The following is a 25,050-nucleotide window of genomic DNA, read 5'->3' as shown; positions in this document are numbered from 1 at the left end:
TATAGACAGAAAATACAAACTATTACCAACAACCAAGATAAAGAAAAGCTCAAATACAGATTTATATCAGAAGATCTACAAATGGACAGTTTTAAGAACAATAAAATCCAAGGTGATTATGTTTTTAGATTATTTTAAGATGTATTTCCTAACTGTAACAGTAAATATTAAGTGAAACCTGTAATTACACGATATACCAAAGAGGTACATTAAGTGGTAAATGTCACATCGATTACTCCAAGCATTTTTTTCCCAATAAATCTTTATTTTTCAGTTTTAAATAGCCAGAAATAAAAAATAAAGACAGGTGAATAGAACAATAAGGTGATCATCCATACAGCTACATGTGCATATCAGTTATGGTTCCTGTTAAAGCTGTAAACCAACTCTGAAGACCACCTAAAAGAGGAAAATAGTTGCTTGTCTTAACGGTTTTGTCGTATTGTAATTCATTATCCTGAGAAATTCAGTATGAAGTGCCAATTTGAGTAAATAAAACAATCAATATTGCTGATGCAGAAATACACAAAGAGGACACCCATGCACTCTGAAAATCATATCAAAACCCGTCCCACTCTCCGCTGACTCAAAGGATAGAAATGAAAATAAAACATGGCGGCCATGTTCTCTTTCACCTCCAGGGCTGAAATACGTTGAAAATCCTGACTGATACTGCAACAACACCTTTTGACAGACATTTTTTTCCCCTATAGAAGCTTTTTTTTTTTGCCAATCAAATCTAATAATCTCATCACGTTAATCATTCTAAATTTCCAGTCTAACCAAAGAAAGAGGCTAAAATAACAAAGCTCACAAGAGAGCAAATAAAGACAAGAATACAGCAAACAGTCATAAAATGTTTTGGGCTTTCTTTTACACTGCTTTAGATCTTTGGCTCCGTCAGACCTCTCAAGAGAGAAAACCTGAGGAGAGATACAAATCTGATCAGTAATTAGAAAACACTTGGTCATCCTACACGACTCTTAAATCTGAGCTACTTCAAACAACAACCCCACACTCAAAATGACAGAGAAAACACATCCAACAGTAACCAGAAGAAACACAGCAAAGATCAATTTCATGGTGCCAAAAATGTTCACGAGGATTTCACCCACTGACTCAGCTTGCCAGCCAGTCCTCCAGATACAAAGTTCTCTGGGATCTCCATCGACACAAGTCTTTCTCATCAGCGAGCTGAAAGCAGATCATGATGTCGGTAAACAGTCCACCAGTAAAAGAGACAAAAAAAAAAAAAAAAAAAAGCTTTCGAAGATGTTCTGGCATGCTCAAGAACTTTGAAAAACATCGTCCTGTGACATCCCGTCTTATCGAAGCGAGACAGATTTTGAAACTTGGAAAGGTCTGAGTCGTATTTGCAGTAGACTGCTCAACACAACCCGGCTACTTGAAGTCCTCAATCTTCCGTCGGTCATTGAGACCAACTACTGGTGAGCAACATCCAGTTACAATTAGGGAAATAAAGATATGCAAGAGAGAGACTTAGCAAAGTTTGGAAGTGTTTGCACCAGTGCAAATGTTGCTATTGTTAACAGTGGCTCTAACCCCACGATACCATATACTGTACAGGGGACTGAACAACTCAGTAGGATTAAGTAATAGTTGACGTTATTCTCTCAAAGTAAGGTTTTAGGTGATAATGTAACTGTTGATGAAAACTGAAGAAACTGGTGAATTTTGTGCTGGTGCAAATCTTACCAGGTCTGACCCTTTCACAACGGTGCATCGACTTTAAACCTCTGACAAAGAAATCAGAGGCTCAGGAAAAAAACTGCTCTTTTCATTGGTTGAGAAGTGGGAAGCTTCAAATCTTTCTCGGGTTGTTGACCTAGAATATCTGGCAACCCAGACAGAAAAAGGGGGTAGAGCACGTCAGCTAGATTGGGAATGCTGTCGAAAAGCCCGTCACGACTCCTCGTTGCCTGAGTCGTCCTCATCGTAGCAGCAGTCGCCGTCCCCGTCCTCCACGTCGTCGTCATCATAGTAATAGTCATAGAAGAGATCGGAGCCCTCGTCGGGGGCCGGGGCGCGTGTGCGGATGCAGTACTCGGCCAGCGTGGTGGGCACCTTCACGCCGTCGCGCTCAGCTTCCGCCTTGGTGGCCAATACCTGTTTCCTGAGGGAGGTAGAATATGTATGATGAGTCAAGGCTGACGCTTGGAAAAGAGGCTCTTGAAATGAGGTTTACTGTCGTAAGAAATAAAAGTAATAATCGTAATAAAGTTTGACTGTTTACCTGATGATCTCCACGTATTCCCGGTCCTTGCCCTTGCTGTCCCTCCATTTGCGGTACATGACGGACGCATCCACGTTGGCAGGAGAGAAGGTGTTGGGTTCATTCAGCAGCGAGATCACACTAAGCAAAATAGTCCTGGAAGCAAACACAAAATGTGAGTGGCAAGTGTTAAAACTAATGCACAAGAAAATAGCATACAGAAATTATATAAACAGGATATAAACACATGCATTATTTGTTTGTTTTTTTATTTATTATTCCATTTATGTGGAATATTGAATCTCTCTCCATCATGCCTGTTTAGTGTATTTTACAGTTCAGTCGAGCTGTCCAAATTAGGGCGGCAACCAATGTTTTGCCTGACCAACAGCTCAAAAATATTAACAATGTGAACAGCCAAACAAAACAAATAAATATATCAATCAGAATTAAGTTTTAATGCTTGCAGTGTGAACGTCTAATTAAATCCTCCCTCTTGTTTGTGAACATTAGAAACACTTCTCCAAGTTCGGGTCAACACCACAGTAGTACAGTACAAACTCAAAAATAAACATAGTTAAATCAATACCTCTCTGACAGTGTCCATAACACCGAAGATTACTTATCTTTATAAAAAGGTAGGATTTATGGCTTAATTTAATTAAATTTATGGCTCAGCTGTTGCATTGGATTGCATTAGATTTAAAATAATAAAGTTAAGTGGCCTTTGAGTAGTTCTGGTGAAAATTGCTGTCTACAGAGGAGTAACACCTTTTAATTATTGTATTACATGTAGAATTTACTAATATCAATATCAGATCTGTTGCACAGTGTAAATGTGGATGGTGTATTTGCGGTGGCAATAGACATTTTTTCCAGAGCGGACATTTTGACTTGTAAAAGCAGGAAAAGCCCAGGTAACATTAACTAACATGTGACAGCAGAGCTCTGGAACTGGAACACCTACATGGAGCGCAGCCATTGTTAATGTTATTAGTTCCGCCTGTGCTGGTTGCTATGGCGAGTCAAAAAGGCAGCAGCAAAAAAAAAAAAAAAAAAAAAATCTATAACCCACAACTTTATTAACAAGGAGCCTGAAAGAAATAAGAAATGATCACGTATGCAGTTAATTCACATAGATACCAAGTCCCATATATTTGTATGCTCTTTCATAAAAAAACAAAACAAGGCCTTGTTTTGTTTTGGTCTTTTAAAAATGCTAAGTTATCCTAATGTCGACGCACTTTATAAGAATAATTTTAAAATACATGTTTAATTAAAAAAATGTATTTATAAAGATTGATCTCATTCTGTTTGTGACTAAGTACAGTATTAAGAGGGTTCAGTTCAGGTTCAGCTTTTATTTTTAGCAGTGAGGGAAAATTCCCTGCTGTAGTGCAAGAAAATGTGCTCTGACACAAATAAACAATACAGCAAAAAGCTGAAATATTTTACTTTTTACACCAAGTGGTGATGCCCACGTTGGGAAATTTAGTACCAGCCACATGTTAAATGGAGAAAATATTTAAAGTGACACAAAATAATTACTTACTATTGAGTGGCTGGTGAATTTGACCATTTATCTGTTAGAGGTTGATGTTCACATTTTAAAGCTTACACATTGTGTAGCTCTACAATTATTGCACAACAAACCAACATATAAAAAAGGTAGATGGCCAACGACAACACTGAACAAAAAACAGACGTGTTGCTGAATACTCAGATATAAATTCAATACTAGTTTCTAGGAACTTCTGAAGAGACTCCACTGAAGATAAATGTCATGTGATAAGTGTGTGAGCCAGGTCACTCATTGAAGTGGCTGAGAGTAGACAAAGAAGGGAGGTTCCCAGAAAGAAGAGAGAGATATATATATGAGGGGAGATAATGAGGGAGACTGCTAACCGGACATTCTGGGTGGGATTCCATCTCTCTGAAGGCAGCTCTCCGCTCTGTGGGTCGTCCACCGGAGGGTGCAATATAGAAATACACACATCTCCATTCTAAAAACAAAGCAAAGCAACTATTTTCACCATGAAAGGCATCATATAACCACCAAAAGACATCTAACACGATCAAATACAGCAATATGGAGATAAAAAGGTGTTTAATATTATAAGACAGAATCGGGGTGTTTTATACTCCACCTCGTAGATGTTGGGGTGCCACATCTTGGTGAGGAACCGGAAGGCAGGTGGGGAGTATGGGTAGTCTATGGGGAACTTGATCCGAGCCTGGGACACAAAACAGGTCTTTACATGTGGCCGTGCACTATAATCACTACAATATACTGTATGACATATTTATAGTGACCTAAATGTCATATCATTTAATATTGTGTGGTCATGCAAGTAGTGCAGTCAAACGACGCTTCTACTGTAGATTGTGCTCAAAACATATAATAGCTTTAGAGTGACTCTGCATCACACAACTGTTTACCCAGATGTGCCAAAGACAATTATAGGTTTATTCTACAGTATTCTTACCTTAAAATATCCCCCTTCATAGTGAGTGTTTGGGGGTCCGAAGATGGCCACTTCCCAGTTGTACATGTCAGCCTCATCCACCAGTGTTATTTTGAATCCCTCGACGGGCTGCTCCTGGAGGCTCTTCATTTCCAACATGAGTGCTTTCTGTGAACTGGCTACATGAGAGTGGTCGTGTTGCGCCATATCGGAGAACTGGGTAGCTTTCAAGATGATCTGCAGTAGACAGCTGACAGAGTTAGCCTAACTAGCCAAACGACCTACTGACACTGAAAAACAACTTGTGTGTTTTCGATGTTCGGAGACAATGAAACAGGCCAAACCAGCCGGGGCTGCGCGCAAGTCTAACAAAAGCTTTACGTTGATTTATCCCCCTAAAATCAGAGGAATTATTTACCAATGTCAACACTGAGAAAGTGGAGAGCTGACCGGACCATTGTGGCTGACCAGCGACTCGAGCTTTAGTTGATCTAGCTGGCAGGTCAGCCCCGGATATAAGCCGTAATCTACTGCTAGCTGCTGGCTACAGGGAGCTAACTAACCAGCTCTACCTTACCGACGAGCTGAAGCCGAGTTCACCGTGGCGTGAATACTTTCTCCCCCTCTCTCTCTCTCTCTCTCCCCCACAGAGAGAGCGTACAATATTAAACACAGCGTTAGAGCTGAAGCGCTGGCAAACACAACCTGTACCGATAATGCTCAGAAACGCAGCTGCTGTCGCCCTAAAAGAAGCTCTGGTGAAGAAGAATGTTGCTCAAAGAATCCCCTCTCCCTTCAACACGGGCAATGGCGCCCGGTGTGCTCTGGGATTTGTAGTCCTGGTTTCACCTGTAAACATCGCGTTTAACCTTGAAAGCAACCACGGAGCCACACAATAACGTACACAACATTGTGGTTATACGAAGACAAGATAAACAAGGGGAGCTGGGCTGAGCTGCGGCCATTATTCTCTCAACTATTTATTTTATAGTGAATTCAGAAAACTACGTTTTCCAGCTGCCTGACGTCACGAAAACACGACTGTTGTTTGTGTTTCTGAAAAACAGCTCTGACCTATTTTCTCTCAGATTATTGTAACATAAAAACACATTTATATCTTGTTCATTTGATTCAGGCGGTTCTGTGTGCTATTAAAAACACGGAGGGGATTTATTTGTACTTTTTAAAAAATTACTTTATTTTTTTCCCCTCGATATATACACTCGTGACGTCTGCAATACGCGCCATTTAGTAGAAAGTCCCTTTAAGATGTCTTGATGCTGCCTGAGTAATTCATTTTAAAACCAGACAACGTAACGCATTGTTTTGATAACTGTCAGTGTTTAGTTTAGTTTAGTTTAGTTTAGTGGCCGACATTAATGTTTATTAGCTCATTAAATACAAATACACAGATAAACTTTACCACGCGAGGACCGCAAAGCCTCTGCTTTGTCACGTCTTATTTACGCGACAGGGTGCACGTCGGACCCCGCACTGGCAGAAAGTTCGTGATGGGTTCGAAATCACGACGTCGTGATTCCCGCTCCAAGTCCAGAAGTCGGAGCCGGGATCGGCGGAACAGGTCCAGAGTGAGCAGGTCTCGATCCCCGGAGGAAAAGAGAGGCCGCAGTCGGTCCGCGGACAAGAAAAGAACCGCCCGGGGACGGGGACGGTCGGGCAGCAGGGACTCCAGCGATGGCTCCCCGGGACGGCGACGGCCTCAACACAGGGACCGTCCGGGCTCCCGGAGCGGCTCGGAGAGCGACAGGAGGCGAGGAGCGCGTCGACCCAGCAGCAAGTCGAGGGGTCGATCATCGAGGTAACTGTCTGCTGGCTGGTTGTTTATGGATCCGGTTCTTCTTAGAGCAGCGGTCCATGTATTTGTGTGCTGCTCAGACCCTAACCCGAACGATTTTCATGCTAATATTCGATATGAATTCCCTTTAACTACTAAGTTAAATTATCATGTAATGGTTTCGGTTGATTTAAAGGTGCTAAAGTAAAGACGAACTTCTTACCTTTCTAACCGTGTATCGTTTTAAACATTTACTTTTGCTCGGTCTTTACTAGAGTCGGTAAAAGGATGCTAACACCGGTGATTTAGCCGTGAGCTGCCGGTGTCCTGAGTCGAACGGCAGCGTCCGCCCGCTGTAAACATTGAACACTGCCGGTGTTATTATATTATTAAGTTGTTCCTGAGACTGACAAACTAACATCAACTCATCTGGGATCGTACTTTCCTCCTTCAAAATAAGATACAATGCTTTAACAACTCTAATTTATGTAGTTATACCGCTATACCGCCACCTACTGGATATTTTGTTAAACACTTTTCATTTAAAATACAAGCTGATGCATTTAATTTAGCAATTACAGACACATATGCTGTATGCTCATATAACAATTACCTGTAATGGACTCAGTGCAGAGTTAGTATGTAGCATAATATAACAAATAAATGTTCATGCATACAATTATATAATTTAATCAAAAGACAAATGATATGACATGAAAAATATTTTACTAAATTGAAAAACACAGCAATATTTACAATATTTACAATATATACAATATTTACAAAAGATACAATATTTACAATATATACAAACAAATAGACAACAGATAATCAAATTAAAAACAAACTAAATAACAAACTTATCAAACAAATTCAGACACCAAAAACACCAAAATTCATCTTTGTCCAGCTCCTCCCAGCCGACACAAATGGTGTGAAACCATTTTGTGCATTTGTTGCACTGGACCCACGGCACCAATCCCTCCGAGCAGGCGCCCGGAGGGTCAGGTTCCCTGCACTGGCCACACAATTCTTCCAAATTGGTGTGACCTAGTCATAGAAAAAATGTATTTAAGAACATGTTTTGAATATCATGGGATGGCACACAAAGACTGTTAATGTTAAATACAATACCAGTGGATGCCGTGGGTCCAGCAGACGGCTGGGAGGAGCTGGACAATGGCTCAGCTGTCTGTCTGCAGGCTGTATAAACAAGATGACATGTGTTGTTTACTCATCATCATCCCTAATATCACCAGCATCTTAGGACATTGCTTGTTTTTATCAATGATATAAAGTATTTACATTGGGAGGGAGAACGCACCTCGAGCAGGAGGTGGGCCAGGTCTACTGAGATCCTGCCTGATGTTACCAGGGGATGGGTAGAGTAGGGATTGGGTGGACAAGGGACAGGAGGTGGACAAGAGACAGGGGGTGGACAAGAGACAGGGGGTGGACAAGAGACAGGGGGTGGACAAGAGACAGGGGGTGGACTCTGGTGTGGGGGGGGGTGTTGGGATGGGGGGGTAACATCAGGCATGGCCCAGGAAGATGCTGATGGGGTTGGCGGAGGTGGCGAGGAGGTCCCACGCCGCGGTCCGGATGGCATAACCCGTGACCAATCAATGGCTTCAGGGTCCAGAGGGTAGAGGCCACACTTCCTGAACCCAGCCACCACCACTCCCCGATCCTTCACCCTCTGATATGAGTCCCTAAGGACCCTTGAAAACTCCTTCTTGGAAACCAAGAAGGAGTGGCTCATGACCGACAGATCTCCTGTAATTCCAGAGAAATCTGCCTTCAAGGGTCCAAAGAAACTCATATCCAGAGGCTGCAGGATGTGAGATGTGTGTGGTGGTAGGCACAGGAGAATGACCTCCTCCCTCTGTGCCACCCGGACCAGCTCTGGATCCAGGTGGGATTTGTGCCCATCAAAAACAAGCAGCAGCGGGCGCTCCTGCGCGGCGAACTTCAGGAAATGCCCGACAAACCACTTCCTGAACAGCTCACTGTCCATGTACCCTGCCGGTGACTTCCCGTAGAGGGCGTCGGGGACCCCCTCCTTGTTATAGGGCCCCCCGGGATATCCCCCCTTGTAAATTATGAAAGGGGGGATATCCTCCCCAGCCGCGTTGAGGCAGGCCAGGACGGTGACGTGGTCCCTGGTCCCCTGGGCCTGCCTGTAAGCATGTTTTGTCCCCCGGGGCACGAGGACCTTTCGTCTCGACGAGTCCAGCTGAAACCCCGTCTCATCGCAGTTATAGACTTGACGGGGTTTCTCCCTCAACCCGTGCTCCTCCAAGGTGGTAGTGAGGAGCCTGAAGTATTCTTCAATCGGCCCCCTCTTGGCACAGGATGCCCTTCCACGGTCAATATTGTCTGGGGTCCGAGAAGTGAAGCGCTGGCCTTGCCTCCTGCGGAAGTTGAGCCACCACGTCTGGCCCAACTTCCCCCTTCTCTCTTCTGGACAGCGCTGATTGTAAATTGCTGTCGCAAAAGACTGAACCTGAGGCTTTGTCAGTGGAAACCCATGACTGGCAGAGTAAAGGCAGTACTCCACCAGGGAATCTTCATCTGCAGGGGTGAGAAGTGGCCTCTGACCGTGCACACAGTCAGAGGCCACCCTTCCACTGACTCGGTCACTCAGGCTCGTTTTTGGGACCCCAAACTGTTTGGCTGCCTGCCCCAGACTCAGCCTGCCTGCTTTCACCTCCTGGATGGCCTCTCCCATGGCCTCCGGGGTCCACTTCCTCGTCTTCCTCTCCCTCTGGGGCAGCTGTCTGATGTTAGGCATCTAAAAGAGGCATATTATTTTAGAAATTACAGTAACATTTTTATAGGTATTTCATTTCATGTTGCATCAACAAGCACAAATGTATTTATCACATGCTTACTCACAAATATACTTACCTTAAACCAAAGCATTGTTTTTAACCATCTTGATGCACCTGTAAAGGAATAAAAGCAAATCTCTCTCACACACACCCACACCCCTTGCCTACCTTATGTCTCTCTCTCTCTTTCTCTCTTGTCTTCTCCCTTTCTCTCACTTCCCCTCTCTCTCTCACTTCTTCTCTCTTGTTTTCTCTCTCTTTCTCTCACTCGTCTTCTCTCTCTTTCTCTCTCTCTTCTTCTCTCTCTTTCTCACTTCTCTCTCTCTTCTTCTCTCTCTTTCTCTCACTTCTCTCTCTTTCTCTCACTTCTCTCTTGTCTACTCTCTCTTCTTCTCTCTCTCTGTCTTCTCTCTCGCCTTCTCTCTTTTTCTCTCTCTTGTCTTCTCTCTCGTGTCTTCTCTCTCGTCTTCTCTTCTTCTCTCTCGTCTTCTCTCTCTCTTCTCTGTCTTCTCTCTTTTTCTCTCTCTTGTCTTCTCTCTCGTGTCTTCTCTCTCGTCTTCTCTTCTTCTCTCTCTCCTTCTCTCTCGTCTTCTCTCTCTCTTCTCTGTCTTCTCTCTCTCTTCTCTCTCTCTTTCTCTGTCTTCTCTCTCTCTTCTCTCTCTCTTTCTCTCTCTTCTCTCTCTTCTCTCTCTCTTTCTCTCTCTCTTCTTCTCTCTCGTCTTCTCTCTCTCTTCTGTCTTCTCTCTCGTCTTCTCTCTCTCTTTCTCTCTCTCTTCTCTCTCGTCTTCTCTCTTTTTCTCTCTCTCGTCTTCTCTCGTGTCTTCTCTCTCGTCTTCTCTCTCTCTTCTCTCTCGTCTTCTCTCTCTCTTCTCTGTCTTCTCTCTCTCTTCTCTGTCTTCTCTCTCTCTTTCTCTCTCTTCTTCTCTCTCGTCTTCTCTCTCTCTTCTCTGTCTTCTCTCTGTGTCTTCTCTCTCTCTTTCTCTCTCGTCTTCTGTCTTCTCTCTCGTCTTCTCTGTCTTCTCTCTCGTCTTCTCTCTCTCTTCTCTGTCTTCTCTCTCGTCTTCTCTCTCTCTTCTCTCTCTTCTTCTCTCTCTCTTCTCTGTCTTCTCTCTCGTCTTCTCTCTCTCTTCTTCTCTCTCTCTTCTCTGTCTTCTCTCTCGTCTTCTCTCTCTCTTCTTCTCTCTCTCTTCTCTGTCTTCTCTCTCGTCCTCTCTTCTTCTCTCTCTTTCTCTCTCTCTGTTGTCTCTGTTCTCATACAGAAAGACAAGAGCAAAATTGAGTTTCAACAATACTGTTTTTATACATAAGGAGGTGTATCTATATAACCAATATTTTCTATCATAAAAGCCTCTACTGGCTTTCAACACATCTCTCACACCCCTCCCTCTCTCTCTCTTACTCACACGCACACACCAATAATATATCAATTATTACATGATGACATCATGATAAAAAATATACTTTATTTATTTTAGCTTATAAACAAGAAAATACATCTGAATAGCTAATTTGAACCTTATTTTTGCATTAAATCTTCATGTGTACTGTGATACTTCACAGCTTAAAAAAACAATGCTGCGCTTGCTCTGTTCCTTTGTTCTCCTTTCCCGCGTCTGTAACTTTTTCAATTTCAATAAAAAAATTTGGCCTCCGCCCACCTCGACCACAGACTGTATAAACACAATATCCGACATTTTCATTAGCTAGACTAATCATTGTAAACCTAGCTACGATATGTACCCATATGAGAGCTTATTTAAGCTGTAAAGTGAAAATAGAAACGGACTTTTAAAGTTGACTGGATCGTCGCCCAAGCGCAATCTAAGCGTTCCCGCGGCTTCCCCTCATTAAAGTAACTTTCATATAATAATTATACATGTAAATGTTGATGTATATTTATGAAAAACCACATATAGACTCTGTAAAATGTAGAAATTCCTTGGACTTACGTTAGATGGCGATCGTTTGCCGGGAAGTACCGCGAAAAGACCGGAAACTGCACCAAGCCGGAAGTCGTTCGGGTCAGGACGCCGGCAAAATCATCGTTCGGGTTAGGGTTCCGGTACGTTAAGTAGCGTCAGTGCCAGGAGGACATATGGACTATAAACGGTACCATGTCTCCCATTAAATCCTACCGACTCTCTGGCTGAAGAGTTAATAACAAATGTGTTCCTTTAGTTCACATGTTTACCCACCCAGGAGCAAAAATGGACTAAATTAATATTTGTAATTTTCTGCTTCAGCTCTGATTCAGATGATCCCAAAGTGAGGAGGAGGAGGAGGGAAATGGAGAACAAGAGAGGAACATCTGGAGATGGGAGAAGGGGAAGGTCCCAGCACAGCTCCGACTCCCGCGATGGAAGCAGCGACAGAGAAAGGAGGAGACAGACAAGTCCTGACCGAGGGAGCCCGGCCAGAGACAGACAGAGGATGGAGCGAGACCGAGACGGAGACAGAGAGAGGTGGAAGAGCAACAGCAGAGACCGGGAGAGAAAAGGAGACCGAGACAAAAGCCGAGAGCGAAAGAAGATGAGTGAAGATCGGGAGGAAGGGAGGAGCGCGAGGAGCAGAGAGAGGGCGGTCAGAGACCGAGGCAGGCAGTGCTCCAGTTCACCCGAGTCGTCTGACAGCTCAGGGTCTGATCGCGGAGAACGCGAGGTCAAAGAAAAGGAGGAGAAGAAAAAACAGAAAGACATGTTGAAAGCTCTGGAGACGCCGGAAGAGAAGAGGGCCAGGAGGCTGGCGAAGAAGGAAACAAAGGAGAAGAAAAGAAGAGAGAAGATGGGCTGGAGTGAGGAGTACATGGGATACACCAACGCAGACAATCCCTTCGGTGACAACAACCTGCTGGGCACCTTCAAATGGCAGAAGGTGAATTAGAGAGCAGTTTTCAACATTTGATACATTTTTTATTGTAAACTGTATTTCCTGTCACCACCTGACTCTGAATATCGTCGCTCATCTTTTTTTTTGTGTATTTTCTTTCAGGCGTTGGATAAAAAAGGCATCGGCCATCTCGGAGAAAAAGATCTTAAAGAGCGGAACAAGCGTATCCAAGAGGAAAACCGCAGAGAGCTGCAGAAGGTATGAGCCGTTGGGTTGTTTTTTTTAATTTATTTTTATATAGGCAGTATAAGTTCACCAGAGTTGAGTGAGTAACATCCTCTTCATTTACACGTTGTGCATTAAGGTAAAACAGCTGCGACTGGAGAGGGAACGAGAAAAGGCCATGAGAGAGACAGAGCTGGAGATGCTGCAGAGAGAGAAGGAGGCCGAGCATTTCAAGACCTGGGCTGAACAGGAAGACAACTTCCACCTGCATCAGGCCAAACTAAGGTGGGTGTGCATCAACAATTACTGATTAAATTTAATTAGCAGCTTCCCCTTTTTCATGTCACAGAGGATTCGTGTTGCTGTGTGATTTTATTTCAGAACAATTCCAGTTAAAGGTCCAGTGTGGAAGAATCGGCTGGCAGAAATTGATGTTTTTAGTAGAATAAAAATAAGAATTGTTGTGTTTTTTGTTACCTTAGAATGAATCTACAAAGGTCACTATGTTGAACTGCCATGGTCCTACAGTAGCCCAGAATGGACAAACACTGGCTGTAGACCTTTCAAGTGTTCACGGACACCGTAGTTTCTCCGACACACAGAGAAGGCTGAGCTGTATTCATATGGTTGCAATCTACAACTTCACCGCCAGCTGCCACTAAATCCAACGCACTGGTCCTTTTAATTTCCAGACACTGTCTCACAATATTTTTATTTATTTATTTATTCATTTTCTTCCTTTATTTAACCAGGAAAAGTCCCATTGAGTTACAGTAACTCTTCTCCCAGGGAGTCCTGGCCAAAACTGGCGGCAAAAAGTTTCAAAAAACAAAATATACAGAAAAGACAGGACAAAGGGAACATACTGATACTACACCACAAATCTCTGTACATACACTATACGTACTAGAACACAAACAAGACATTACACTTAACGCAAGCTAACACAGACATACAACTTAAAGGACATCTAATTAAAAACAATTACACTGTTCTGTGAGAGTTGACTTTAAAAGGGTTTTAAAAGTATTGAAAGGTGGAAGTGATTCTAGATTTAGGGTGTTTTGAAATTCATTCCAGACATTTGGTGCATATGATGAGAAAGCTGTTTTACCAAGTTCTGTTCTTGTCGATGGAATAACTAATAGTATTTTTTCTGACGACCTTGTCCTGTAAACACTATTATGGTAAGAAAGCAAATTTGAAATGTATAGGGGGTAAATATTGTGCGTGCTGTGTGTTCAGGTCTAAGATTAGAATACGCGATGGCCGTGCCAAGCCCATCGATCTGTTAGCGAAGTACATCAGCGCAGAGGATGACGATCTTGCTGTGGAGATGCACGAGCCTTACACCTTTCTCAACGGACTGACGGTCACCGACATGGATGACCTGCTGGAGGACATTAAGGTGCGTGTTAAGCTTAGAAAAGCTCTCACCATACGGGATTGATTTTATAGGGGAGAGGTAGTAGTGTAATAACAAGTAAGAGGAACTTAAACATTGCTGCCTCATTTAACTCTCATATGTGTTTAAACATTGATCCAGCCTCATGTTACCATTAAATCGATTCTGATGACGCATATAGTCGATAAATCTGCTAATAGAGAGCACTGGTATCAGATTGGTTCATGTTATCAGCAGATAGCCTGAATAAAAGTATTGGGCTCTGTATCACAAGAGAAAAAGTTGGATGGATGCTTAAAATATCCAGTAAATAGGAACTTACATAAAACTCACATCTTGAAAATGTTGATGTTGAAATGAACAAACTCAAGTTCATCATTTTATGGCATCACTTTTTTTTTAGCAATTTAACCACCCGCTGTCTGTGAGTTTGGTAATCTCCTCATTGTGAGATGAGCCCTCACCGCCTGAATAAGTTGTATTTCAACATTAATTGTGCAAGTTCAAGTCATTATATGTAGAGAAGTTGTGTGATTATAGCGTCTTTCAAGATATTCTGATGGTACAAGTCGTTATTTTATAAAACAAATTAGACATTCCCACTGACATTTGGTGCAGTCTAGTCTGTTTCCTTTAACAGGTTCATCTTTTTTATGTCTTCTTCTTTCAGTCGCCACTGGGGGGCGGCAAATTCAAATTCTTCAAAAAGTATTTGTTCTGGAGTATTTAAAATAATTTTGTTTGATTTAACGTATCCATTTAGAAATAAAATCACCAAGGACCATAAAATGTGTGACATAATGGTCATACGCTGAACCAACATTAATCTTGAATGATCACTAAGCCCAATGTGTAAACTAATTAGAAATGTTTGTCAGATTGACTCTTAACATGACAGAGGCTATGTGTTAACACTTATTTCTCACCTTCTGTTCTTCAAACGAACTCCATGTGTATACGGTTACTGTATGAGTGTTGTCTTCCGGTAGGTGTACATGGAGTTGGAGCAAGGGAAAAACGTGGACTTCTGGAGAGACATGACGACAATCACTGAGGACGAGATCAGCAAACTGAGAAAACTGGAGGCTTCTGGGAAAGGACCAGGTACATGATTTTCCCTGTCAAACACTAACTGTATGAGCAACAGGGAGCTGCGTTCAACCTAATTTCTCCGCTTTATGTTCAACGCAATCTTGTAAATTCTCAGGCGATCGTCGTGAGGGCATCAACACAGCCGTGAGCACTGATGTACAGACGGTGTTCAAAGGAAAGACGTACAGCCAGTTGCAGGCACTGCACCTGAACATTGAGACGAAGATTCGGGCCGGAGGGTCCAATCTTGATATCGGTTACTGGGAGAGTCTCCTGCAGCAAGTCAGAGTCTACATGGCCAGAGCAAGGTATGAATTTGGAGTTACTATGCTTTAATAATTTATCAGCCTGATTTTTGAATGCAATCTCAGAATGTACCCAACCAAATCAGCTTCAGTAGAGGTTAGCTGGATGGTTAATGATTAACCTGGATAGACAGTGGAAATTCTTCTTCTTGCTCTCAACGAAGGTGGACGCATCTCTCTCTCCCTCCCGTCTCCCTTATCTTTCCTGCTTTGCTTCTCAAGGCTCGTCCTGTCTTGTCTCTAACTTTGGGAGCCTCTCCCCGCATTGCTCTCCACATTTAAATCATGGAATTGGTCAACTGGTCTCTCAACGCAATTGACATCATTTTCTCGACGAGAAGCTCGGGTTCGGGGGAACCTGTCTGCCCTGAAGGAACGTTTGCCGCTGGTTACACGATGGACTCCTGGGAGAAGTGGAGGGTCGTGTGCCTGGCGATTCTTTACGTAGAGGACATCGAGGATCTCTACATATTCAGAACCATGATAACAGGCTGCTGATTGGATTAGGCATTGCCCTGGTGTATCGGAAAATTCGGAAGACGGTGTCAGCAGTCCAAAGCCCCATGAAGCTGCGCGACATGATTGATGGAGTGAGCAGAGCTGTTAGTGCTCAGACTGTGGTCATTAACCGCAACATGGATAACATCTTGGAGAAGTTTTCGGCTTTGCAAAGGAGAATGAATCGATTTGAAGACCAGAATGGACAAACAGAGTAAGTCGTGTCTATTGAAATGCGACTACTCTCCCTAACCCAAACAATCATAATCTAATCTGTATTCCGGCTCAGTAGCACCGGCCTTGGCCAAGGCCACTGCTGGAACAACTTCTCCAGGAGATCGCTGCAGTGAGACGCTCTGCCCTATTCCTCCCTCCCTTCCCCTTCAGATAATTGACTCTAGGACCCGATCAGGGACGTCTCCATGGCAACCTGCTGTGTTATCGCGATGACACCATGTGAACTGAGGCACTGATTGAGAGGCTAGACGAAGCGACTCTCCAGGCTTATGTGCACACACGCACCCATGGACACTTACACATGCGCATATGCAACACACCCCTCTTACCCCCCCACCCCCCAATCGCACGCCTTTGCCGTTTTCTACCCCCAGTGCGACAAGCGGGGTTCCGCTGGCTGCCTGTCTGTGCTGGTGCGCCTCCACCCCCCTTTCCCACCTCCCCCGGTGCAAGTTGTTTTGAGTTCTTATGTTGTAAAGTGTGCTCATATGTGCTTATGTTGCTGAGGTTTTTTCCCAGTCCCACACTGTACTCCCCCACAGGAGCAGAGTCTGGGAGCTGCTTTTTCTCCCCCCTCTCCTCTTGTTTCTCCCCCTTTTCCTCCCCCCTAAAAAGTATCTGATTCTGAAATGGGTGTGTAAAATTACAGTTGTGTGTCTCAGGTTGAGAGAGCGACACCAAGATGTGCTGCGTCAGAAGCTGTTCAAGCTGAAACAGGAACAAGGAGTGGAGAGCGAACCATTGTTCCCCATCATCAAAGAGGAACTGAGGAGTGATGATGATGAGTAAGTTACCTCAAAGACACACATCCTTAACACACCAGGTGTTCAGTCAGTTTACGTGTCCTTCAGTTCACCTCTGTTTATTTTCAGGATGTGTATTATAACCTCAAACAATGTGTAAAATACTTAAACCCAACTGTTTTTGTAACATCAGGGAGAGAACAGAAGAGCAAACCAGGGCCAAAATAGCCGAAGAGCCTGGCCAGTCTTCATCCTCCTCCACAAAATACAGAAACAGAGAAACAGAAGAGGACGGAGAGGAGGCGGGTCCGTCAACATCCACCGCAGGAAATCAAGATGGCGACAAGGGCGACAAGAAGGATGAAGAGGAGAAGGGCGAGGTGGTGGAGGCCGTGTTGACGGAGGAGGATTTGATCCAGCAGAGTCAGGCAGAGTACGACTCTGGTCGCTACAGTCCCACGCTGCTCACGTCCTCCGAGCTGCCGCTGGACTCGCACACGACCACACCGGAAGAGGACATACACAGGCTGCAGCTAGCACGCAGGCAGCTACAAGTCACAGGTATGAGTTCATCTTCAGCTCTCTAAATGTTGATCAAGCCAATCTTTGGTGTGTTGATTTGTAAATACACGACCAAGACGCTCACTGTTGCTCCTTTGACTTCTGTATCAGGTGACGCCAGCGAAAGCGCCGAGGACGCCTTCGTACGTCGTGCTAGAGAGGGCATGGGCAACGACGAGGCGCAGTTCAGCGTGGAGTTTCCCGTCACAGGGAAGATGTACCTGTGGGCGGACAAATACCGTCCGAGGAAACCCCGCTTCTTCAACAGAGTCCACACAGGCTTCGAGTGGAACAAATACAATCAAACCCATTATGACTTCGACAACCCTCCGCCCAAGATCGTTCAGGGTTACAAGTTCAACATCTTCTACCCGGACCTGATTGACAAACGCTCCACCCCACAGTACTTCCTTGAGCCCAGTCCAGATAACAAGGACTTTGGGATTTTAAGGTTCCATGCAGGCCCTCCATACGAGGACATTGCCTTTAAGATAGTGAACAGGGAGTGGGAGTACTCTCACCGACACGGCTTCCGCTGTCAGTTCGCCAACGGGATCTTCCAGCTGTGGTTCCACTTCAAACGGTACCGCTACAGAAGATAGAGGGCCACACACCGAGATGGACCAAGAGCCCATACACTTGAGTAGCTCAAAATCCCCCACTGGGTTTTAAGCACACACTATATATTGTTATAGGCAGTGGGGTTAATGTGCTTTGTTGTATTGTTTGCAGCTGCTTTTACACCAAAAAGCCGTTAGTAAAGCTTCAGATCCCTCTGTATTGTTGTCTGGAAAAGTAAATTGTAATGTCTGAAAATCACACATTAAAGATTTTTTTCCTACTTTTTACTCTTTGCAATCTGCTGCTGGTTTGTGGTTTCTGTTTCCTGTGAACAGCAATTTAAAACAATTTCAGAGTTACAGAGTTAAAACATTGAACATTTGAAAGTTCAGTCTGCAGACAGACTATATCTTCAAAAACCCAACTGTCATACACAAAAGTAGAAATAGGATTGATAAGTACAGGTACCTCCACATCTGTTCTTCACATTCTTGGCAAGTCCAGTCATGCTGAAAAGTAGTAAACCCTGCAGGCTCGATTTGGATACACTGGAGCAAAACAAGGACCAGGTAGAAAAGGTTTATTATAATAAAACTAAATCTCAGCTAGTGGTTAGAATTGAAATGGCTCAATTTTAGTCATTGTACATTCCTTGTGAAAATCATACCAGTCTGTACAAGATATTTCAATCTAAATCATCAATTAGTAGTTAACTAAAATATACTTTTAAATCCACAAACAATTATAGTAAAACAAAAACAGTAAAGCAGAAATTCAAGTGTCTCTTTCTTTTGGTGTGTCCAACTGTGCTCGACTGTTTATAGTCTCTGAAATAAAAGTTTCAACCATATGGAAAGTATTTAAACTCATTGTACAAGTCCCATATGTTAAACTGAAAAGCTCTGAATTCATTCTCAAATTTCGGACTCATCATCAATAAACTGCAGAGATGGAAGATTCACTTTTGGGGCATCATTCTCCTCTGCAGCACTGAATGCTGCCTCTCCTCCGGTGTGGTTGTTATTGCTGGTGCCGTTGTCTGTTCCTGACACCAGGGGCTTGTCCTCTGCTAGGGCAGGCCTTAGTGCCTCTTGGTATGTCACACTGGAGTTCAGACCCTCCTGGTCCTGGGGTTGTTCTTGGTTCTTTCTGCAGTTCCAAGGAAGCGGTATGTGGCCTTTGTAAAAATTCCAGGCCAAAAGGACAAGAAAACCAACCACAAAGAGCCCAAGGACAGCCTGCAGTCCAGTCACAGAGGGGCCATCCCTCTGAGCCTGGGGAAAAAGCAGATTCTTATTGCCAGGGCCTGCTGGACCTACGCTAACCTGGTAAATGGCCACAGTGGTCTTGTATTCGGCAGCTTTGGAACTCTCCACAGACAGACAGCGGTAGCGACCAATGTCGGAGTTTGAGGCGTTGAGGATAAGCAGTGTGTCTCCGATATGCTGAATGCGAGGTTCAGTGATCAGAGGGCTGCCGTCCCGCTCCCAGCTCGTTTTTGCCAGGTTGGAAGGTGAAGGGCAATTGAGCTTCAAGTTTCCCCCAGGCCAGAAGGACCGATTCAGAGGCTTAACAGGATCTGAAAACAAAACAGAGGTCCCTCACAGATGCGTTTTGATTTTGAACAACCCACAATCAACCTCAACTATGGTTCTTTGAAGAAGTAGAAAATTGGTTTCATTCTCAATCACAAAAAATAAATATGTATCATATATCATATCATATCAGGTAATAGTGTGCACTAACTCACCAGCATCTGGGCAGAGAGAGGCATCTCCTTTTTTGACACTTTGGATTAGTTCACTGAAGCAGAAGATACAATAATTTAAGTTAGAAGAGAATAGATATCAACACTACCTGCTTTACATGTCAGGACAAGTAGCTACCTTTGTGAACTAGAAAGGAGAATACATTTCCCAACAACTTTGTCCCAGCCACAGTATGGGTCTCTGGTTAGCACACAGTCCATACAGGATGAGGACCTTCCACAGGTGGCCAGTGGTATCTGTGCTGCTCCAGCGTCGGATCCTGCATAGATCTGACCCTGTACACAATGGATCCATCACTTACAAACACAGTAATGACATGGGATGTATGTGATTTACCATAATATACATGGAAAATACACGTGAGTAGTTATTTAAAAGTAATAAGCCCTTAATTAGGCTGTGATAGAGCTTTAATTTACCGTAACATTAGAGAATGCCATTATCTTGATTGGCTCTGGGTGAGGGAAGAGTTGGATTTCTTCTATGATGAACATCTCTCCATCGTAGTTCACCGCTTTCAGCACTGTGCCCTGCTCTATTCATATAAAAATATAGAAACACACTATATTTACATGCGAATACATGGCCTACTTTTCCCCACTGATGGTTTCAAGTTTGCAAAAGCAGCAAAGTATACAGCAAGTATACAGGAAGTGGCAGTGTGCCGCATGAACCACACCTGTGCCAATGAACATCACATGGTACTTCTCGCCATCTGCAGCCTGCACTTGGTTGACTATGATGCGTGTGAATGTAGCTCCCCTTCGCACCAGTAGAGGCTTCTCTCCTATTGGCTGGATGGCTTGGTCCATGAGGGGCCTATCTTTGATAAATTGAAGGGTCCGGTCTGGGAGGTCCAGAGTCTGAGTTATGCCCGCTTTACGAGCCTCATTGTCTATGCACTGGCAAGGGAAGAGGGGATGGAAAGAGAAAAGAGAGAACAACGGAGTCAGGGGACAAAAGGAATCAGCTTCCTGCTGGGCCACTCGTTAAAAAAGGAGTTGCCTTTTGAGTTTTGTCTTTGTTTCTAACACACGCACACACACGTTGAATAGTGGGCAGACTCACAGCTCCGGGCCGAGGGACGGGGACATCTCCGCTATACATCACCCACTTAACAAAAGAGGTTTCTACGGGGACTGGGGTCTTGTACTTCCCCTCCGCAAACACTCTGCTGATGTCAGACACGCGGTACACACACACTGCAGACAGGTCTGATGTGTCCCTGAAACACACACACAGAAAATGTGAGCCAAGTGGTGTGCCAAAGACCACTAAAGAAAAACAAACCTTCCTCCTTCGAACACAAACACGTTTGTTAATTCAAAACGTACGACTGTGGTGTGAAGATGGCGTAGAACAAACAGTCCTTCCAGCGCTGCTGGGGGTCACACCAGCGGTAAGTGTCCTGGATAATGTACGGCAGCTGAGACTCGAGCACTGGGCAGTCCATTCTGGCCTTTAGGAAGGATGTCCATTTCTTCTGCAATGTCCTCTGACCTCCAAGATCTCCCTGATAGCACAGAAAGAGACCATAATGTCACATTGACCAATGGGAAAGCACAAAAACAAAAGGGATGCACAATCAAACAGCGGAAAGGGATGAAGGAGCGGAACTGAGGAAGTGCTGTTTGTATGCTATTGTCGTTATGGTAAAGGCAGCTGCAACAAATAAGTGTATGCATGATGAACTCTTTCACCTTGCAGACACGGGCCACACGAGAGACCACCAGCTTGTTGTAGCAGTCGCACTCCACAGCTGTCTCGCTGAAGAACAGGTAAACCTTGTCGTCGTCTCCATCCTCGCTCAGCTCGCCCTCTGGCATCTGAGCCATGGAAACAAAGTTGGGCTCTGGCATAGAAAGAAGAAATGTGAATTTTGACTTAGCTACTGAGCAAATCATAAAGGTGAGACAGCTCACCATAGTTAGGAGACAGTGGAGATAGTAAATGTAGCATCTTGCAAAAAAACATTTTACCATTAAGCCAGGAGCTCTTGAACTCAGTGCGTATGGAGACAGGATTGCTACGCATCAGGACAGGTTCAGAGCCCAGGAAGTTCATTGAAGTGGCTGAGTAGAGATTGTTTTCTGGCGGACACACGACAGCAGACACAGAGATACTAATGAAAACACTTTGCTACATTAACCAATCCTCCTCAAGTTATTATCTGTTCTATAATCACTCCTCACCAAACATGATGGAGGCGTATCTCTGGAAAGGATCAAACGGACACTTCCCTTTGCCATCTTCTCCTTTCTTCTCAAGAGTCAGCTTTCCATCTACATAGGACTACACAGACAGATATCTTTAAATCTTACAGATATTTTATACATGCTATGATTTTCATTTAACAAGCTATACAGCATCAATTTATGCAGTGTGGAATATGAACTAAGATAAGGGAGAACCGTGGCTCTGAATTTGTCTCACCATGTAATCACACTCGGGATCAAAAGCATTCGTTCCACACACGTACATCTTGTTATCCTCCGTCTTATGGAGGATCCTGATATAGTTCTTGCAGTCCGTCTGTAATTGCATTTTAAAAAACAATGACTCCATCAACTCAATATGCAATACGTTTTAAATAGCAGAAGCCAAACCGACCCACCTCAGGATCTTTTCCTTTGTTCTTACACTCATCTTCTTGCTTTTGTGTCACTTCCCATTTAACCTGCGTGAAGTGAGAGAAGTGGAAAACTATTTGTTACATAGTTTTTAAATGTTTCTGTTTTTAAACATGACTTGTTTTTCTGCTGTAGTAACAGATAAATATACCACGTATTTTTCATGCCTTTATGTAACAGTTGACAGTGACCTGGGACATTATATGATACGTGGCAACACTATTAACAATTTATACACAAGGAAACAAAGCAGTTGTTAAGAAGATAGTAGTGGATAAAATGTCCTTGCAAATGTAACTGAAGTGGGGGTAAAACTGTTTAAAGCTGGTTTGGTTTTAGTATGTGTATAAACTATTATATTATCTATTATATGACTGTTTCCAACGCTGTTTGTCTCTCAGGCAGCACTCACTCCAGAACAGTGAGCTTGTAGCAAGTGCAGGCCAGAAATCCTGGCACGATACACAAATCTCTTAATTTTTTTTCTCAGCCCTGGGCCAAGAAATCTCTGATAAGAAATTTCAAAAGTAGACGAACGCTAACAATTAATGGGCGCCACTCCAAGGCAGGTTTGGCCTTAACTGGATTGTTAACAAAAGGTGTTCTTACTGAAGCAAGTTTCTTGGAGATGTCGTTAAGGTCAAGGGCATATACTGCCTCCCTGGCACCCAGCACTAGCAGGTCCAGATCTTCTCTCAGCAGCATGGTGGAGTAGTTGGACACTCCCTCCTCATGAAAGAGGTGAGCATTGTCCCCTGGAGGCAGAATATAACTGATTAACTCAGAAACCACCAGTGACTAACAAATGTTTCACAATGAGTCATTTCAAACTTAAAACCCATATGAGCCAACACAGGTTTGACACATTGTAAGCCAAGGTTACACAAGACAGACAGCAACACTCACTATGATAGGGCACGGATCTACGGGGGATACAGTCCAGTGGTGAGTCTTCTTCCAGCGTCAAGGCCAGGGGCAGCAGCCAAAAGACACTGAGGGACAGCAGCGGATGCATGGCTCTTTTGTTCAGGCTGAGAAGAATTTAAGCTTTATTGTTTCCCAAACAGTCAGTCATACAGGGGCAGGACAGCGAGAAGCATCTATGACGTGATGAGGTCTGTGCTGACTGAAGGGCACTGGCCCCTTTACTGGCCCCGCTCAGCAGGCTGTCCATGATGAGATGGATTGCACACACCAAAGAAACAAAGCTGAGGAGGGCTGAAAGAGACAAGGTTGTATGGATATCACAATCAATTTACCAGATGTGAGACCTGACTGGACAAAACAATGCTGAAAATATGTACGGAAAACAAAACAAAAAAAAACAGAAAGAAAGAAAAACTCAAGTGTGATCTGAAGAGAAACATTTAAGTTTTAAAACAAAGTGAGAGACACAAAGCAGAAGAGTAGAGGAATGGCCAGAAAGGGCTAAGAGTGAGCTAAAGTCAGCGCGGCAGTAATTCTGTCAGTGCCATAGTGATGTTAATGCAGGACCATGAAAGGCATTCAGCGGGGTGCAGGGATGTCAACTTCAGCTCTCCTGCAGCACCAAACACAAGCCTACAATGAGAGATTCACACAGAGTGCCAAAGGCTGGTACCCATGAGAGAGGAACTCTTGCAACAAAGTTTAAAAAACATGGTGGTTTGGTTGGCTTATGTAATGCCACAACAACATGTTCTTCTTTGTCCTGCAGTGTCACTACAACCTGCAGAGCGGGTGTGTGCTGTGCTTCTTTCCCAAGATGTGTGTGCTGTGTTTTGCTGTCTAGCTGCAGCATGTCAGAGAATGCAGCCCCGATAACATGTTTCACATATTTGTCCCTGGGGCCAGAAAATGGCTTCACTCAACACCCATCTTACACACCCAACCACATATTGCACCCTGGTTTTCATATTTATGCACCCTAGCAAGAACAAGCCCGTCGGCGAAGTGTGTAGAAGTTAGCTTGAAGCATTAAAGTTAGTCTGAAGTGAGTTAAAATAATAATGCAGCTTAAGAGAAATTTGAGATAGATATATTAGTTGTTTTAGTTCATTTAGAAGTGAAATTGTTATTACAAGTTATTATTTTACCGCATGAAATTGAGTTTTCACGACAAACGCAGTTAGCAAAAAGAGCACAAACTGAAGCAGGTTAAACAACAAAGGTTCAACACTATCAAAAGTTAATCACTTACCTGCTCGCTGACACGCCCAAGACCGCGAAGACTTCCATTAAAATTACTCCAAACACCTGTTTAAACGTTATTTCTGAACCACCACCTCTTCATTAACTAACATGTAGTAAGAAAAACAACTAATAGTATTTATAAGAGTGAAACAAACCTCTCATACACACACACACACACACACACACACACACACACACATACAGACGTAGCCAACGTGCGTCAACGAGATGAGAAACTTTGATTCGCGCTGAAATGTTCTTTAAAAAGCTGCAGGTTCGCCTCTTAAGAAAGCCAGAACCAGGCTCAGCAGCCTGTCTGCCTCTGTGCCGGTCCTCTCAGAGTCACAGCGGTCATCCGTTGTTGTAAGAGAGGCTCTGAGCGCACACATCCCGCGGTGAACGGGCTCTGAATGGCTGCTGCTGCTCCGGTTGGACCCGCAGATCTTTTTTTTTTTTTTTTACCACCTTCAAACTGTCGCTGTGGCTGCGAAGACGCTGATCTGTGACCGGGTTATGGTTTTATTGATCTCATGTTCTTTTATATGTCGGTGGAGGCCACAGCTGATTCATGATGGGTGAGGTAAGAGATACAAGCAGCTGGAGGGTGTTTATGGTAAGGGTTTTTTTTTTTTTTAAAACATGTTCAAACAGAAGTGATGGGCTGACGTTACCTAGTGGTGTGTTCTGGGAGTTGTCTGT

General features: G+C 43.8%; 4 protein-coding genes across 7 annotated transcripts; 1 reads left to right on the top strand and 3 right to left on the bottom strand.

Annotated features, from left to right (window-relative positions):
• Window positions 1–244: 244 nt before the first annotated feature.
• Window positions 245–5,509, bottom strand: cdc34b (cell division cycle 34 homolog (S. cerevisiae) b). Of its 2 annotated transcripts, XM_051410089.1 has the most exons (6): window positions 5,276–5,509; window positions 4,720–4,935; window positions 4,381–4,467; window positions 4,139–4,236; window positions 2,255–2,389; window positions 245–2,134 (listed from the first exon to the last, which is right to left on the bottom strand). In XM_051410089.1, exons 2-6 carry the CDS (start codon window positions 4,903–4,905, stop codon window positions 1,924–1,926), a joined length of 717 nt encoding a protein of 238 aa, XP_051266049.1. In that variant the 5' UTR covers window positions 4,906–4,935; window positions 5,276–5,509; the 3' UTR covers window positions 245–1,923. The 2 variants fall into 2 exon arrangements, with proteins under 2 accessions (XP_051266049.1, XP_051266041.1); XM_051410081.1 differs by having other exon boundaries at window positions 4,720–5,509.
• Window positions 5,510–6,166: 657 nt separating this feature from the next.
• On the top strand, window positions 6,167–18,067 carry cactin. 2 transcript variants are annotated; one of them, XM_051409962.1, is made up of 10 exons: window positions 6,167–6,517; window positions 11,571–12,198; window positions 12,316–12,411; window positions 12,518–12,663; window positions 13,624–13,786; window positions 14,773–14,887; window positions 14,991–15,183; window positions 16,578–16,700; window positions 16,852–17,219; window positions 17,331–18,067. In XM_051409962.1, exons 1-10 carry the CDS (start codon window positions 6,210–6,212, stop codon window positions 17,819–17,821), a joined length of 2,631 nt encoding a protein of 876 aa, XP_051265922.1. In that variant the 5' UTR covers window positions 6,167–6,209; the 3' UTR covers window positions 17,822–18,067. The 2 variants fall into 2 exon arrangements, with proteins under 2 accessions (XP_051265922.1, XP_051265928.1); XM_051409968.1 differs by lacking the exon at window positions 6,167–6,517 and adding an exon at window positions 11,408–11,436.
• Window positions 7,257–9,509, bottom strand: LOC127368810 (uncharacterized). 2 transcript variants are annotated; one of them, XM_051409989.1, is made up of 4 exons: window positions 9,404–9,509; window positions 7,799–9,287; window positions 7,628–7,696; window positions 7,257–7,543 (listed from the first exon to the last, which is right to left on the bottom strand). In XM_051409989.1, exons 1-4 carry the CDS (start codon window positions 9,416–9,418, stop codon window positions 7,341–7,343), a joined length of 1,776 nt encoding a protein of 591 aa, XP_051265949.1. In that variant the 5' UTR covers window positions 9,419–9,509; the 3' UTR covers window positions 7,257–7,340. The 2 variants fall into 2 exon arrangements, with proteins under 2 accessions (XP_051265949.1, XP_051265959.1); XM_051409999.1 differs by having other exon boundaries at window positions 7,276–7,543; window positions 7,818–9,287.
• Window positions 18,068–18,345: 278 nt separating the features above from the next.
• Window positions 18,346–24,954, bottom strand: sema4e (semaphorin 4e). The gene is made up of 15 exons (XM_051409976.1): window positions 24,359–24,954; window positions 23,086–23,397; window positions 22,789–22,934; window positions 22,164–22,226; window positions 21,983–22,081; window positions 21,742–21,841; window positions 21,529–21,639; window positions 21,250–21,401; window positions 20,884–21,062; window positions 20,618–20,774; window positions 20,229–20,451; window positions 19,969–20,084; window positions 19,667–19,824; window positions 19,531–19,583; window positions 18,346–19,359 (listed from the first exon to the last, which is right to left on the bottom strand). Exons 2-15 carry the CDS (start codon window positions 23,192–23,194, stop codon window positions 18,695–18,697), a joined length of 2,331 nt encoding a protein of 776 aa, XP_051265936.1. The 5' UTR covers window positions 23,195–23,397; window positions 24,359–24,954; the 3' UTR covers window positions 18,346–18,694.
• Window positions 24,955–25,050: the final 96 nt, after the last annotated feature.

Source organism: Dicentrarchus labrax, unplaced genomic scaffold (genome assembly GCF_905237075.1).
Source record: "Dicentrarchus labrax unplaced genomic scaffold, dlabrax2021, whole genome shotgun sequence".
NCBI classification, from domain to species: domain Eukaryota; kingdom Metazoa; phylum Chordata; class Actinopteri; family Moronidae; genus Dicentrarchus; species Dicentrarchus labrax.
Note: the sequence above shows the minus strand (reverse complement) of the source record. Positions and strands in the feature narration are given on the sequence as shown.

Coding starts and splice junctions, on each gene's coding strand:
- cdc34b (XM_051410081.1), bottom strand. CDS start 4,905: ATGGCGCAACACGACCACTCTCATGTAGCCAGTTCACAGAAAGCACTC. Junction 4,237..4,380: donor GGCACCCCAACATCTACGAG/GTGGAGTATAAA, acceptor CTTTGTTTTTAG/AATGGAGATGTGTGTATTTC. Junction 2,135..2,254: donor GAATACGTGGAGATCATCAG/GTAAACAGTCAA, acceptor TACCTCCCTCAG/GAAACAGGTATTGGCCACCA.
- cactin (XM_051409962.1), top strand. CDS start 6,210: ATGGGTTCGAAATCACGACGTCGTGATTCCCGCTCCAAGTCCAGAAGT. Junction 12,412..12,517: donor ACCGCAGAGAGCTGCAGAAG/GTATGAGCCGTT, acceptor TTGTGCATTAAG/GTAAAACAGCTGCGACTGGA. Junction 17,220..17,330: donor CAGGCAGCTACAAGTCACAG/GTATGAGTTCAT, acceptor CTTCTGTATCAG/GTGACGCCAGCGAAAGCGCC.
- LOC127368810 (XM_051409989.1), bottom strand. Junction 7,697..7,798: donor GGTGCGTTCTCCCTCCCAAT/GTAAATACTTTA, acceptor TTGTTTATACAG/CCTGCAGACAGACAGCTGAG. Junction 7,544..7,627: donor TGGACCCACGGCATCCACTG/GTATTGTATTTA, acceptor TTCTATGACTAG/GTCACACCAATTTGGAAGAA.
- sema4e (XM_051409976.1), bottom strand. CDS start 23,194: ATGCATCCGCTGCTGTCCCTCAGTGTCTTTTGGCTGCTGCCCCTGGCC. Junction 22,935..23,085: donor TAGATCCGTGCCCTATCATA/GTGAGTGTTGCT, acceptor TTCTGCCTCCAG/GGGACAATGCTCACCTCTTT. Junction 19,584..19,666: donor CTCCTTTCTAGTTCACAAAG/GTAGCTACTTGT, acceptor CTTCTGCTTCAG/TGAACTAATCCAAAGTGTCA.